We start from the raw sequence: 14,919 nt of genomic DNA, 5'->3' as shown, positions 1-14,919 counted from the left end.
TTCGGACATGAAAAAATGACACTTTTTCTATTAAACCGTTTTGGCATTTCTCATGAGTGAGTATAGTTCTGCCGAACCATTGGAAGAGAAGAAGTACCCTTGCTGGCAAAAGACAAAAATAGTTGCCTTAGTTGTCATTGCAATTGTACTCGTAATTGAATTCATTGTACTTCTCTTCACGTACATAAAACTCAAGGACGGCATATGCTTTAAGAAGCTACCATCTTACTAAGACTAAACACTTAGATTTTTCAAGCTTGACTTTTTACAATTTGAACTTTGTTGCTGAATTCAATAAAAATATATTTTAGGTGAAGAGGTGAGATTTCACCTCTTTTTTCACCTCTTTTTTCACCTCATGAATTTTCATGATTTCATCGTAAATGTTTTGTCAAACATGAACGTAAATGTTTTGTCGAAACTTCATCGTAATGAGCGTAAATCAGACAAAAATATATTTTAGGTGAAGAGGTGAGATTTCACCTCTTTTTTCACCTCTTTTTTCACCTCATGAATTTTCCCGAAATAAAAAATAAAGTTGGTTTTTTTAAAAAAATATTTTTTTATTTTTATTGTAAGAACATGTTAGCAACAACAGCACCAAACTCTTTAGTCATGAACCCAACTTCAATGTTAGTAGAGATGAAAAGCTTCATTCCTTCTTCATATACTTTCGAAACAGAAATCCAGAAGATAAAGCAAGAACTTCTCCAAGGAGATTTAGATTGCACTGCGAAAGATGAAACAAATGAACAGTATCTTTATGAAATGCAGGACATTATTGACCATCTACCTAAACTTCCTGAAATCCAACAACAAAAGCTTACTATTCCAGAATTCGATGAAATAGAAGTCAAAGCAACTGACTCAGTAGAAATAAAGAAGTTCATACGAAAGGTTAACTATGAGTTTCTTGGATTTCATTGCAACCACAAAGTCATGGACAAAGATTGCGATATGGTATATAAGAACATCTCTGACATATACAAATCTGGGGAGTTTAAGACCTACGACAACTTTGTTTCGTTAGTTGCAAAATGTGTATGGCAGATAAGAGATAAAGATAGAAGAGGTAAGATATGGAATGAACAAATAAGACCCGCAACTTTTGAGTTAAAGAGAGCAATTGACGCCTTAGTTGTTTTAGCAGGTAAGGTTTCAGAATATAACGCAAAAATGAACCCGCAATGTTCAAAATGTAAAGCAGCAATGAGGAAATATAACTACTCCGTCAAAGAGATAGAACGTATGCGAAACGACTATGCTGACTTAAAGAAAGAAGTAGAGAAACCAGCAGAAGATAAAATGAACATGTTAGCATTTCTGAACAAAAACTATCCAACTGCTGACGATTTCCTTCTATCTGACGTCAAGAAGAAGTATAAAGAAACTTTCGGTATCGTTAAAACATTCGATGTACTGACAGAAGAAATAGAAGCTACGAAATTGTTTAGGATTTCAAATATACATCATACAATTCATGTAAAACGCTTATAAAATAACAGGTGAAAAAAGAGGTGAAAAAAGAGGTGAAATCTCACCTCTTCACCTAAAATATATTTTTATTGAATTCAGCAACAAAATTCTGAGTAAAATAATTTTTAGGGCTTGTGTCAAACCGTTGAGTTTTCACAAAATTTAAAAAATAACGTTTACCATGTGAAACGCTTATAAAATAACTGAGGTGAAAAAACAGGTGAAAAAAGAGGTGAAATCTCACCTCTTCACCTAAAATATATTTTTGCTGAAAAATGACCAAATTTCATGAAATTTCTCATATGCTTGCTTCCCTCGGAAAACCGAGAGAAGAACAGCGAGTAGGGAAAAAACCCTGGTCGCCAAAACTCTTTATTTTTTACGCTTGACTTTTTACAATTTGAACTTTGTTTGCGTAGATATGAATTCTGAAAGAAGTATGAGGGTCTTGTATGACTTTGTACTTCTCCCATAGTTCATGTCTGTCAAACTTACCTGCCATGGACTCTTTCATAAGTTCCATGAAATCGTCTTCGGACAATCCAGGGAAAAGTACAATGTCAGTAAGTATTCTCTTTACATCCTTACTTAAACTCTTTGCTGTCTGTACACAAATGACAACTGAAATGTTAAAGTGTCTGAGCTTCTTAAGAATTCGACACATATCTTGTTCTCTGTTCTTTAACAAAGGATGAGATGCAAAGTCATCTAAGATAAGAAGACATCTATGAGGGTATGTCTTCCAATCGTAAGATTGCAATTTCTTCGAAATGTATTCTATCTCTTTCTGTTTGTTTCTGAAGTGTTTCTTCTCTAATATTCTTTGCATTTCCTCATTTGGGTCTTTAAACTTAGAATTTATATACTCATTTATAGCATTATACTTCAAAACTCTTCTTTGGTACTTCTTTATCCAATCTAACAACTCAGTATCCTTTATACATACTAACTTAGACTTCTTTATAATATCTTTGAACGAATTGACGGTTTGGTCAAATTGACCAGAAGTACTACAAATAACAACTAACTCATAGAATGGGTTCTTCTCATCTAGTTCTTGTTGTTGTGCAGCCATTTTAAGATAAGTGAAAGTCTTACCCGACCCAGGTGGTGCAATTAGACCTGTTATACCATTCTGAGCAAATAAGAACTTTTCATGTATGGGTTTTATCTGAGCATTTTCTAACTTCCTCTTGTTCTTGTTTAAAACATTCTCAAATTTTTTGTCAATGTCAGCAAACTTTTTTTCTAACATATTTTTAGAAAAATTAAAATTTTTATCTTTTTGAAAATGTCTAGCGATTTCGCTATCTATATTCGAGACAAACTTTTCGACAGCAAAACATCTGTAGACCATAAAATCTTACATAGTGTAAACAAGAAAGGTGAATTTGTTCTAAAGTTCTGTTTCTGGGAATATGACAAGAACCATAAAACATTAGGCAGAGCAGTCTTTAAGTTTGTCAATGACAGACTTGTTGACAGAGATGACGCCGATTGGAAAGATGAAGTCCAACAAAAGTTCTTAGAATGCAAAGAAGACACATGCGCTGTTCTTGAAGATGAAATAGAAAACAGAATAGAAGAGCTATTAAAGGACAAAGAACTTTTACAAAAATATGGTTCTGAGAAGTTTGACATAACTCCACCAGAAAAGAAGAAGAAGAGAGAGAAGAAAGAAAAGAAAGTAGAAGAAGAGAAGAAAGAGCCAGAGCCAGAGCCAGAGAAAAAGAAATTTGACATGTAAAAATAAAATTTTATTTTTAGAACATTTCTGGGTCAATGTCAATGTTCTCTTCCTCTTTAGGGGCAAACACTGGCTTAGACTCTAAAATCTTTTTACCCAATTTACCTTGAACTTCAACTATCTTAGACTCATAATATTCATAGTCGTCTGCTTTCTTTGGTTCATAAGGTATAACAAGTTTGTATGCTTTGCCTTCTTTAAGGTTTGAAAACCTTCTGTCAAAATTTTCTTTGACTGCTAACAAACCTTCTATGTCTAAGTCTTCAAATTTCGCACCATTTTTAGTCACAATAGCAAACTTAACTGGTTCGATGTTCCAAACTTTGTCAAATGTAGACTTTTCAAAATGGTAGAAGTAAACATTCAAATATATGAATGGGTCTAGTTCTTCTTTGACTTCTGTCATGTACTTGTTGACTGAAATATATTTCGTCATCTTTTCTATCGGATAAAAAAATATTTTTTTTAAATTTACTCAGAAAAATTATTTCTTTCTATATTTGCCATTCCGAACTTCGAAAAGATGTTTTATACCAGCATAGAATTTTTCTCTAGAGCTTAGTCTTATATCGTTTTCATGACAATATTTTCTATATTCTTCATATAAAGCCTTTTTTTCATACATTTCATAAGGACAATCTAACCAGAATAGCGCATATCTATTTTCGTTATCTAGGTCTTTTCCAACAAACTCAGCGTACATTTCAAATAAAATAAAAATATATATTTTTTTTAAAATTTACTCATAAAAATTTTTCTTTGTATATACGCTGTTCTGTACGTCTAAAAGACTTTTGACATTTGCCAAGAATGTTCGTTTAGACGCTGTCATATAACCATATTCTTGACAATATTGTTTATACGAATCGTACAATGACCTTTCATCTAAACACTCAAAGTTAGTCTCATCTATAAACAGTTCATATACACTCTTGTTTGCTTCTAACAATGTTTGTCTTTCTTCGGTATGTGGAATTTGTCTTGGATTGAACTTAGAAATATCTAATGTCATAAAATATGAGAACAAGTGGTTGTAAAAGTCAGATGTCAAAGTTTCTGACAAAGCGTCAAAATATTCTGTATCTTGCATATGAGAATCTGACGTTCTGACAACTACATATCTTCTGTCAGAACTTTCTAACTTCATCGGAACGGCGTTGTTTGAAACCATAATGAAATTTGCAACATTTTCACAAACTCTTTGGTCTTTATATTTTCTTTCAACAACTCCAACTTTGTCTGTTATAAGACTCTTCAAAGCATCCGAGTTCAAAACTTTTGTTGTATCTATACTTTGAAGTTCGTTACATACTATAAGTTTCATATTCTCTATTGAAGAGTTAAATTTACCGCAGATGTTTTCTAAGTTTGTCATATTAGGGTTCGAATAGCCCTCTAACAGTTTGCATAAGATATCTGTAAAGAAAGTGTTCTTACCAGTTCCTTGTTTTCCAATTATAATGAGAGCAGTTTCATTTTTTAGCACTTGGATGTTGTAAGATGTTTGCAAACCAACATAAGATATACTCATAGACTCTTTCGTTTCCATTGCATATAATTTCTTTGACATGGTCTAACCAAGCTTCTATAACATTTTCTTTCCATTCTACTTGTTCGTATTTATATCCAGTGAAGATAGAATAGAAGTTTGGAGAGGTGTATAGAACTTTATACCACGAACTGAAAAATCTTCTAACTTGACAATAAGATATCCCAAGCATCTAACATCTTCATACCAACTGTACGACTTTTATTTTCTTAAGTTTCTGTCTACATTCTTGTTCAGACACTATTTTGCTCTTGGTTTTTAAAAGACAACATCCCATTCTTTCATGACATAACATTCTGGGGCAGAGTCGACATAAATGACTAAACGTTTCAAATTCTCGACTGCTTTGTTATAGTCTCGAAATGGACACATATTTCTGAATGCTTGGAAGTCATAAAAATCTGAAACATCTATTCTGTACATTTTTTATAAAAATAAAAAAAATATTTTTTTATTTTGAGCTATTTGTTGTTGAAGTTGTTCTTGTAATACAATACTTTCACAGTTGCATCTTCCAATTCGAAACTTTCTGCCCGTCATTGACAAATACATAGGACATAAAAGTTTTACAGGAACAAAGTTTGCGTCAACTAAGGTTAAGTTTATGTTTGCTAAAGTGTTTGAGTTTACTAAAGCTGAAAATTCTGCATTCGAATGAACAATAGGAAACCAGCAGAGAAAGTGTTTGTTTATACGCATAAGTATCTTTTGGTCATAGTAGTTTCTGTCGACATTCGAATAGCACTTTGAACCTAAGTTTGAAACAATATATAAAATAGGTGTACTTAAAGTCAATGGAACAGACATTCCTTGTTGTATGACACCTTTCCTGTTTAGGAAACTGTTGGTAGTAAAAACCAGAAATAAGTTTTTTATTATAGCTCATATCGTTTATACTAAACTCGGTCGGACATCCAAACATAATGAAACCTGCTCTAGTTGCAGCACATGTTACATCCGTCCTTAAAGTATAAATAAGTCAACAAAACCTGTTGGTGTATATCTGAGTAGTATCTTCAAAGAAGTATTTTTACCATTCACAACAATAAAATCTTCTGGTGTCAAAAGAGCAAAACAGGCTTAGTCGTCATCGTGTTTAAGGTTAGTTTACAATATCGTCTTGAGGACTTTGTAAGTTTGTTGTTATAGAATTATATGACTCAGGGTTTTTAGTCGTAATAGTATAAACACTATGTCTTCTGCCATTTACTTAGCAAGTAAATTTTAATGAAATGTTGTGGTCGTCAAATATTTTTATGACGTCTGGGAAACTATATTTTAAGTTCAACGTTTCACCTCCTTTCATAACGTATATCTTGTCAATGACATTATATGAAACACCACAGCAACTAACGTCGGTTCTATTTCTTTGATGTTTATATCGTCTGCCTCTGTCAAAAGTTTCAATAGTTCTTTCAAAACTTCATGAGGTGCGATGACATATAGTTCACTTTTACAGGGTTTGTGTTCGACCAAGTTTAACATTAACCCAAAGCTTGACAAATCTTCTCTGAGTTTTAAGTTTGTCTTTAAGTTGTTGGTAGTTCGTTTCGAATATCTGCAACAGAACTTAAGTCTCTGCTAACTTCAGGATATGTTGGTTGTTCTTTTACAGGAACTATTGTTATACCATCTTCGTCCTCGTATGGTTTCCCCACTTCAACATCTCTTTCTTTGACATTGACAACAACACTTTGACTGTTTGTTTGAGTTGGTGAATTTAACTTCACATCTGCCACCGCCATTAAACCTTTTGAAACACTCACGCTTCTATTTTTCGGAAATGAATTTTACTTAGAATAAAAAGATGGACGTATTTGAGTATCTCTTCGAATTGAAGCAAAACAAAGTTTACACACACAAACAATACAAGTTCATTGATAGAATAGTTCTTTATACAAACAATGGAAAATGTTATAGAATAGCAGTCTTTGCTGAACCTAAATATTTTCATAAAGCAAAGAAAGTTGGTATAACCGAGATGGTGAAAGTTCTTGACGTTGACAAAAATATAACAACAAAACTTACAGATATTTCTAAAGGTAAGTTTATAATACAATATTATATCAAAACTGGTCGTACTGTCAATATTTGACGGAGAGAAGTCAGTTCAAGAACAACTTACTGACCTGCTGCCAAAATCTGCTCGATGGAAGCTGTCGTTATACCAATCTGAGGAGCCCCAGCAGGTTTCATCGAACGAATCTTCAAAAGAGCATCTTCCGTGAAAAGTGCTATTGGTTTTGTAAACTTCTTTGCTTTCAATTCATCTGACCGTCTCTGTCACCAGTATATTGTATTTGAACTGTACCAACAGTTGAAATACCACCCATAAGTCTTCTGAGTCAGCAAATGGAATGCCAAGCCAAAAGTTTGAACGGTCTCCATTTGTATATTGAGTTTTTTGAGCTCCTGTATGGGTCCATACTTTCACATATGGCATAATAGAACTTTGCATTTCAGGGTTAATGGTTGTTGTGAAGTTGTTGTTAAAGTTCATAGCATCTAATGTCAAGTTGTATGACCTCATATCCTCAACTGTAGAATATTCTTCTCTGGATAATATTTGCCATCTATGTTTATATGGTATTTAATACCAGGGTTGTAGAAGCAAGAATAGTCATTTATAGTTCGTCTGAACAGTACAAACATAGTATCTGCATGTTTCATTGCAGTTGTTAAAGCAATATCTGTTCTTGCACCTGGGTCAGCACTTTGGTTTCCAACTTCACCTGCAAAGTCTTGACAGATATTTGGTGTATAGGGAACATAAGTGGAACTGCAATATATTTGGCAGCTAAAGCATTTGAAATATCTGGGTCCAACATATAGACTGCAAGTCTGCTTTCTATTCTCTTGCATTCAAATTTTTCGCATGTGAACTTAACTGGGTCCCAAGCATCTCCAGCAGCATTGAAATAATAGTTTACTTCAGTGTTGAGGTTTGAGAAACCAAAGTCTAAGTCAACTTTGTTTTTGCAAAAGTCGGCGAATGACATTTTATTTGTTCCCACTACTTCTGTAAGAGTGAATGGGTCTTGTGTTGGTGCAATGACTAAGTTATTTTGCTTGGAGTAAGTTCGATAGAAATTTTCCTGCCCAGTTTGGCAAGTATCTTAAAAACCTGAAGATGAGGAAAGATGACAAAGGAACTCTAAGTTTCAGTTTTACTTTGGTTACTGCTGCTGCAGTTTGTCCAGAAAGGTCAACATAAACTCCTGGAACGTTAGGGTCAAGTCTTCTTATTTTCTCAATGGTTGCGTACTGGTCTGTTTGTTCTCTAGCTTGTGGTTGTACTGAGTTTCTCAAAGCGAACCATTCATAGTTTGCCCATGTTACTGTTTGAACTAAGTCAGAGTTAGAATATATCTTATATCCCATGAAAACTTCTGGAGCATATTGGTATCCGACATAGAAAATTCCATTGCAACCTTTCTTGTCAGACAACTTGGCAGAAGGTTTTATTTCAATGTCTTGTTCCACGTATAAGAAAGAGTTGTCAATAGAAATTATATGAAACCTGTCGCAAGCAATATCTACTGTTGTTGAAGAACCTTCTCCAAACTCACCTACATTTCCATAAGAAACAGCAGTTGTATATTCGTAAGTTCCAGGAACTATTTCTGACCTTCTAATGGCATTGTCGCATTCGTTATACCATTCGGAAACATTTCCATTCATAGCATCCAAAACTGTTGGCGTTATATTCTGAGCGGCGTACATTTCATATGAGTAAAAATATAGAATAGTTGGATTTATATGTCATAATAGAACCCACTCCGACCAAGCTTTACTTTCTTCCTGACTGAGTTTTTAACTCTTCTTTTTCCTTCATTGCCCTCTGCTTGAAGTTGTTGCATCTTTGCATTATGTTCATCTAGTATGTTGCAAATTTCCCATGTCCTTTTTGCCTTTTGGCTCTGGTCGCCCATCTCAGGTAACCTATATCCTAGAAAGAGTTTGTCATAGTTTGTATTTGAGTCGTCGCTTATTGTTTGCATGACTCTGTCCTGAGTTTCTGGTTCAAGCTCTTCAAACAGTGCCTGTCCATATGGAATAAGCTCGTTTCCAAATATATGTTTTTGTAGCCATTCTGGTTTTCTTTCCATGTTACCAACTATATCTTTTGTGAATGGGAAAGCTTTTACCCAATCTTTCAGTCTTGCGTCGTTTATTTCTGTAGTTGGTTTTATTTTGTCAAGGAACATGTTTTTCAATACTAACATTTCATTTGGTACTGTCCATTTGAGTTTTCTTAAATATTCATCCCTTCTCGATTCATCGTCTGCAAAGTAAGTTTTTATGACATTTTGTAAACTTTCGTTTGCAAGGTCATGTACAATAGGTTCTCTTCCTTCGCTCTCCCTAACTTTCTTTCTAAACTCTTCACCAAATATACCATCTCTATGGTTCTGTGTAGTTCTTTGAGATAAATGTTCTAGAACGTCAGGTGTTATATTTCCATCAGCCATGTTCATTTCATACTGGTTCAAAATATCTGCATCTTTCATATCTTTCAATGGCATTAAAGCCGCGCTGAAAATACCAGCTATATCTGGTTCACCATTCACTTCCATTGCGTCTACAACTTCTTGGAATTGAGGTTGTAAGTTTATGAACCACCTATCTGGATTAGCTTTATGACCCCATCTCATTGTAGTTCCATCGTCTGCAGAAACAAAAGTAGGTTTGTTTCCATCTTGGCTAGGTTCTGAATGAACTTTAAACAATGTTTCATTTCTATATGTTTTCTTGAAATTTAACCTTTTATCTTCACCGAGTTCATCCGAAGATTGAACGTTAAATGCTCGTAAGTAAAAAGGGTTGTTGTATTTGTGTACATTTTCTTTCAGTACTTCCATTCTATGCTGAATATTTTCATCTGGTGTTGGAGTCTTTTGTATGTCGGTGAAAATTTTTCGATATTCTTCTACTGTGTCAGCCGAATTTTTTTTAGACTCTTGGAAAGATTCCATATTCACCTCATACTCTTGTTGAGGGTCAAGATTTTTCGGCTGTTCCAAATCTTCATCTAGTTCTGTGAGGTTAGTTTCCAAAGGAGGGACTTGTTCGTTTCCTTCAGGCTCTTCTAGCTGTTGTTGCTGAACTATTTCTTCCATGTCTGGTTGTATCTGAACTTCTTCCTGTGGAGTTTCTTGTACCTCATCTGCTGGCATTTCATATATTCCGAGACCGTTTTTAACAAGTTCCCTATCTAAGTCATCCGGACTCATAAACCTTTCTTCTTTCGTTCCGTCTCTATTTTTTACGCGTTTCATGAAGAGAGTTGAATTGTCATTTAGCTCTGACACCAAATATCTCGGAGTAAATTCATCCATGTCATTTGGATGATATGCTATTAAATCATATCCCTTAGCGAGCTTGTATTTTCCAGGTTTGAAATTATATCCCATTTGGTGCTGAACCATAAAGCTAAATAGGTTCGGGTCAGTATTTCCTTCCTTGAACTTTCTAATAGCTTCTTTATATCTGTCACTAAAGTCAAGAGTATCTGGGTAACCATACTCTTCTTTAAGCATTTTTAAGAATTCTTGGTTTCCTTGTTCTCTACTTCTTTTATGTCCTTGCTCTGTTTGTGGTTGTTGTTGTGCAGGGTTTTGAACTGTTGGTTGCTGTGCTGGTTGTGGAGGTGGTTGTTGTGCTGGTTGTGGAGGTGGTTGTTGTGCAGTGTTTTGAACTGTTGGTTGTTGTGTTGGTTTTGGTGCATGCCTGTGTCTGTGTCCATGTGACGATGTAAATGTTTTAGGTAGTCCTGGTGCAGGTGCTTCTCTTGGAGGGTTTGGTGGTATATAGGTTCCACTAGCTAGTATATAAGTTCCACCAGCTGGCACATATGTTCCATCTGCAGCGTAATGTCCTACCTGACTTTTCGTTCTTAAGAAAGCATTTACTAGGTCTGTTTTGGTCTGTTGTAACTCTTTTTCTTGACTTTTCACAACAGTTGCTCTAACGGCGTCATAGGCACTTTGAACTGCCTGTCTCGTTGCTGCATCTGTTATTTTCGTCATATTTTGTGCTACTTCTTTTAACTCTTTGTCGAAACCTTCAGACTTCAGTTTCTTTCCAGATGAGAAGTCGTTCACTTGTTTCACCTTACTATGAAGAGCTTCGAAAGCGTTCTTAAAGTCAGCATTTGTTAAAGCTTCATTTGAACTATCTTCATCCGCTTGTATTTTTGTCCTTATTGACCCTATGAGTTGGGCTGCTTTAGCGTTGGCTTGGGCATCTAACCAGTCATTGTTAGCTTTTATATATTCTGCGCTTTTCATTGCCTTTTGCATGGCTGCGTCGTTATTTTTACTTTCTTGTGCTAAGTTTTCATACTGTACGGTTTGGTTTTGCAACTGTAAAAGTTTTTCTGCCTTTACATTTGCTTCAACTTCTTTTTTATACTCATCGCTATCCATATATGTCTTCAGGGCTTTTTGTTTTATCTCTTCATCTTTCAGTATTTTATATTGAGTAGTATGGTTTTTCAAATTTATGACATCTTGTTCCATTTTTGCTACTTCTGCTGCTTTTTCTGACACTTTTTTCGCATATTGCTCTGTACTTAGTTCTTTCAGTTGTTCTTCTTTCTTCTTTTTCTCTACGTTTAACTCATTGAGTTTCTTTGTGTGTCTGTCATATTCTAGTTTCTTTTCGTTTTCACTTATTTGCTTCTGTATGTCTATGTTTGACTTTTTGACATCTGTTATTTGATTTTTGAGTGAACTCAAATTCATTTGACTTTGAGGGTTATAGGCTGTTCCGTCTGCAGCTCCACCATAGCCTGCCATTTTCGCTAAAAGTGCCGCTCTTAAACCTCCACTCTGTGCACCAACAACTCGGTTTAAAAGCATAGGGTTGCTTGACATTTGTTGCAACATAGTGGGGTCATTCAGCATTTGTTGTTGCAACTGTTGTTGTGGTGTCAGTTTTACTATTGGATGTTTCAATGCTCTCTTCCTCTTACGTATATTCTTACGTAGCTTACGTGGCATTTTAAGTGAAGTTAAAAAGCGGTTTTTGACAGATGTTTTATTGTGACTTCTTCGTAAAGACTTTGTTGAGATTTCTTCGTAAATGAGTGTAAATGACCCAAAAATATATTTTAGGGTAGAAGGGTATATCTAACCTCTTTTCTAACCTCTTTTCTACCCTCTTGAATTTTCATGAATTTCTTCGTAAAGACTTTGTTAAGACTTCTTCGTAAAGACTTTGTTGAGACTTCTTCGTAAAGACTTTGTTGAGACTTCTTCGTAAATGACCCAAAAATATATTTTAGGGTAGAAGGGTATATCTAACCTCTTTTCTAACCTCATTTCTACCCTCTTGAATTTTCATGAATTTCTTCGTAAAGACTTTGTTAAGACTTCTTCGTAAAGACTTTGTTGAGACTTCTTCGTAAAGACTTTGTTGAGACTTCTTCGTAAAGACTTTGTCAAGACTTCATCGTAAAGACTTTGTTGAGATTTCTTCGTAAATGACCCTAGTAGTATATTTTTGGTGTAAATTTCATGAAAATTCAAGAGGGTAGAAAAGAGGTTAGAAAAGAGGTTAGATATACCCTTCTACCCTAAATATATTTTTGGTGTAAATTTCATGAAAATTCAAGAGGGTAGAAAAGAGGTTAGAAAAGAGGTTAGATATACCCTTCTACCCTAAAATATATTTTTGGTGTAAATTTCATGAAAATTCAAGAGGGTAGAAAAGAGGTTAGAAAAGAGGTTAGATATACCCTTCTACCCTAAAATATATTTTTGGTGTAAATTTCATGAAAATTCTGAGTAAAATGACAGATGTTTATATGACACTTTCTCCGGTTTATAGGACCTCTCTCATATTCTAAACATCTTCGGGGCTAGAGGGCACGAAGTGCCTGGAAGCCCCACTACCTTTTTTTTTTTTTTTTTTTTTTTTTTTTTTTTAATAGAAAAGATTTACATAACATATATATCAAATGATCGGAGGAATTGAATTTTTTTCGGCTTGACAGAGAATAAAAATTTGAAATTTGATTATTCATAAGCAGAATCACATCAAATATATAATTAATATTTGAATGGAAATTTATCTGAAATGAAATGATGGCCAAAACATAAATCTCGCCAATATGTTAGATCTCGAACCAATGAAGGGTATTAAAATTTAATGATGTGAATGAAACAATTGATTTTTTGAAAGAGATTGAGGAATTTTCTCATAATACTTCATAGGAGACAAATTCATTAATAGCGTAACGATACCATAAGAGGCCGCAACATATATAAATGATTTTAATAAAAAATTCTTTATTAATACGAAAAATATGAATCTGACATTCTCATCTAATAATAGCCATCAGGTCATATTACAAATCATACTTGATCAAATGTTTTATCCTTTTAAATTTAAGAATTCAAATATTTACATTAACAAGTTGGTTGATTGGGATAATAATGACCACAAATCCAAATACATCAAATACTACAATAGGCAGGCTAGTTTACCAAATGATATTCTGGTGCTGAAATTTTCGTCCAGGAATACAAAATAAGAAAAGTGTATCTGATGAATGTATTAAAAGTAATCAATATGTCTAAATGATTAGAGTTATTTAATCATTTTTATTTAAAGAAAATTTAAAAATTGCCAAATTCAAAGTTAATTTATTGAATTAATGTGAATTAATTGCAATTAATAATAACTTAATTTGTATTTGTTATGAAGCCAAAGAAATAACCGATATTTGGCCCAAATTGATGAGAAATGAAATTAATTGAGATCAAAAGCAAATTATACCCGATGAAACAATTTACAATTATTATAAAAGAAGTAACGCACTATTCTTTCATTGTATATTTCATCTTATTTCGATGAATTTTATTTTTTTGACAATTTACAAAAAATTATATATCATAACAATATGTAATTAATAAATCACCAATAATTTTTTAGGCAGAAAAAATTAAATAGAATAAATTAATTCAATGAAATTTCTATTTCGTGAAATTTTAACTATTACAATATTACAACATTTAGTAGACCTTTTTGAAATTCGTTTGCTTCGGGAATTCAAAAATTGAAAGAAATCGGAAATTTTGCAAAAAAACATTTAGCTAGCAAAATAAGTTAAGGGTTTCGATTTGCGAAAAAAACGTACAATACGCAATTTCGCTAAAAAAACATTTAGCTAGCAATTTCGACCTTTGACTCCACTCAAGACGTCACTTTTTTAATTTTGCGGTATCATATTTTTGGAAAATCTTTATGAATATTATATAAAAAGTCTCTTTAATATCTATATTTCATATTTTTATCGATTTTTAAAGTTTTTGCGAAAAGTATTCAATTATTTTTGCTATTTGGTCGGGTAAATGTCAGATTTGCGACATTTTCTGATATGATATTCAGATTCTACGTTGATAATAATGCTTATAGAACACTCTTGCTATTGTGTCAAAATTGCGAAACCGATAGCAAAAATATCTCGCAATATCAAAATTGAGATATTGAGTGAATTATGCATTATAGAGATTAAAAATCTGATTTGTGAAAACATCTCATCAGTTTCTAGCTAATTCAAAAATCTTTACTATCTTATTCGATTAAAATGAAAAGGGAATAGTTTCATTATGCTTTAAATGACAGCCTTATAATATAATCATAGTTTTCGCTCAATATGCAGCATTTTTTTTCGAAATCTATGGTCAATGTCTTAAATACTGATTGCTTTGCATTCATATCTCTTACATTTTCTATACCCACATCACTATTCATTGCTATTCCTATCTTTTTCATTTTTGTTTGTTTCTCATAATTTCTCAAAAAACATGATAACTTGATATTTGTAAATATCATACTTTATAACGTAAATAAGAACTTGACCTATTAAGAAAAGCAGTAATGAAAAGAAAATCTGAAATTCATAAAAATTACAAGTTTCTGATGACAATTAGCTTAATTAAACCAGGTACAAGATTATATAATTGTATTTTCTATCCAATTATCCATATAATATCTTATCCAGAAAAAATAACTTGATCAATACCAAATGATTTTTTAACTAGTAAATAAAGTATTTTCTTTACACACACATTGTATATCATAGTTTTTTTTTGGTTTCGCAAAACATCCAAAAACAAATATGCTATAAAAGTGACAA

At 33.2% G+C, this 14,919-nt stretch overlaps 5 protein-coding genes across 5 annotated transcripts, besides 1 other annotated feature; 2 read left to right on the top strand and 3 right to left on the bottom strand.

Annotated features, from left to right (window-relative positions):
• Positions 1 to 8,441: part of a mobile genetic element that runs on past the window's edge.
• Positions 583 to 1,448, top strand: TVAGG3_0896540 (organellar and viral DNA polymerase type B; the record flags this gene model as incomplete). The annotated part of the gene is made up of 1 exon (XM_051251071.1): positions 583 to 1,448. A coding segment is annotated over one exon (866 nt), but the record flags the coding sequence as incomplete, so codon positions are not given.
• On the bottom strand, positions 1,856 to 2,731 carry TVAGG3_0896530 (protein of unknown function, DUF4106 family; the record flags this gene model as incomplete). The annotated part of the gene is made up of 1 exon (XM_051251070.1): positions 1,856 to 2,731. One exon carries the CDS (start codon positions 2,729 to 2,731, stop codon positions 1,856 to 1,858), a length of 876 nt encoding a protein of 291 aa, XP_051086545.1.
• TVAGG3_0896520 (uncharacterized protein) lies at positions 2,768 to 3,223 on the top strand (the record flags this gene model as incomplete). The annotated part of the gene is made up of 1 exon (XM_051251069.1): positions 2,768 to 3,223. The coding sequence occupies one exon, from the start codon at positions 2,768 to 2,770 to the stop codon at positions 3,221 to 3,223; it is 456 nt and encodes a 151-aa protein (XP_051086544.1).
• On the bottom strand, positions 3,240 to 3,659 carry TVAGG3_0896510 (protein of unknown function, DUF4108 family; the record flags this gene model as incomplete). Its single annotated transcript, XM_051251068.1, has 1 exon — positions 3,240 to 3,659. One exon carries the CDS (start codon positions 3,657 to 3,659, stop codon positions 3,240 to 3,242), a length of 420 nt encoding a protein of 139 aa, XP_051086543.1.
• An 86-nt stretch (positions 8,442 to 8,527) lies between the features above and the next one.
• TVAGG3_0896490 (protein of unknown function, DUF4106 family) lies at positions 8,528 to 11,776 on the bottom strand (the record flags this gene model as incomplete). The annotated part of the gene is made up of 1 exon (XM_051251067.1): positions 8,528 to 11,776. One exon carries the CDS (start codon positions 11,774 to 11,776, stop codon positions 8,528 to 8,530), a length of 3,249 nt encoding a protein of 1,082 aa, XP_051086542.1.
• Between the last annotated feature and the right edge of the window lie 3,143 nt (positions 11,777 to 14,919).

The sequence above is a fragment of the Trichomonas vaginalis genome, chromosome VI (genome assembly GCF_026262505.1).
Source record: "Trichomonas vaginalis G3 chromosome VI, whole genome shotgun sequence".
NCBI classification, from domain to species: domain Eukaryota; phylum Parabasalia; order Trichomonadida; family Trichomonadidae; genus Trichomonas; species Trichomonas vaginalis.
The sequence above is the reverse complement of the archived record's forward strand: the minus strand, read 5'-3'. Positions and strand labels throughout refer to the sequence as shown.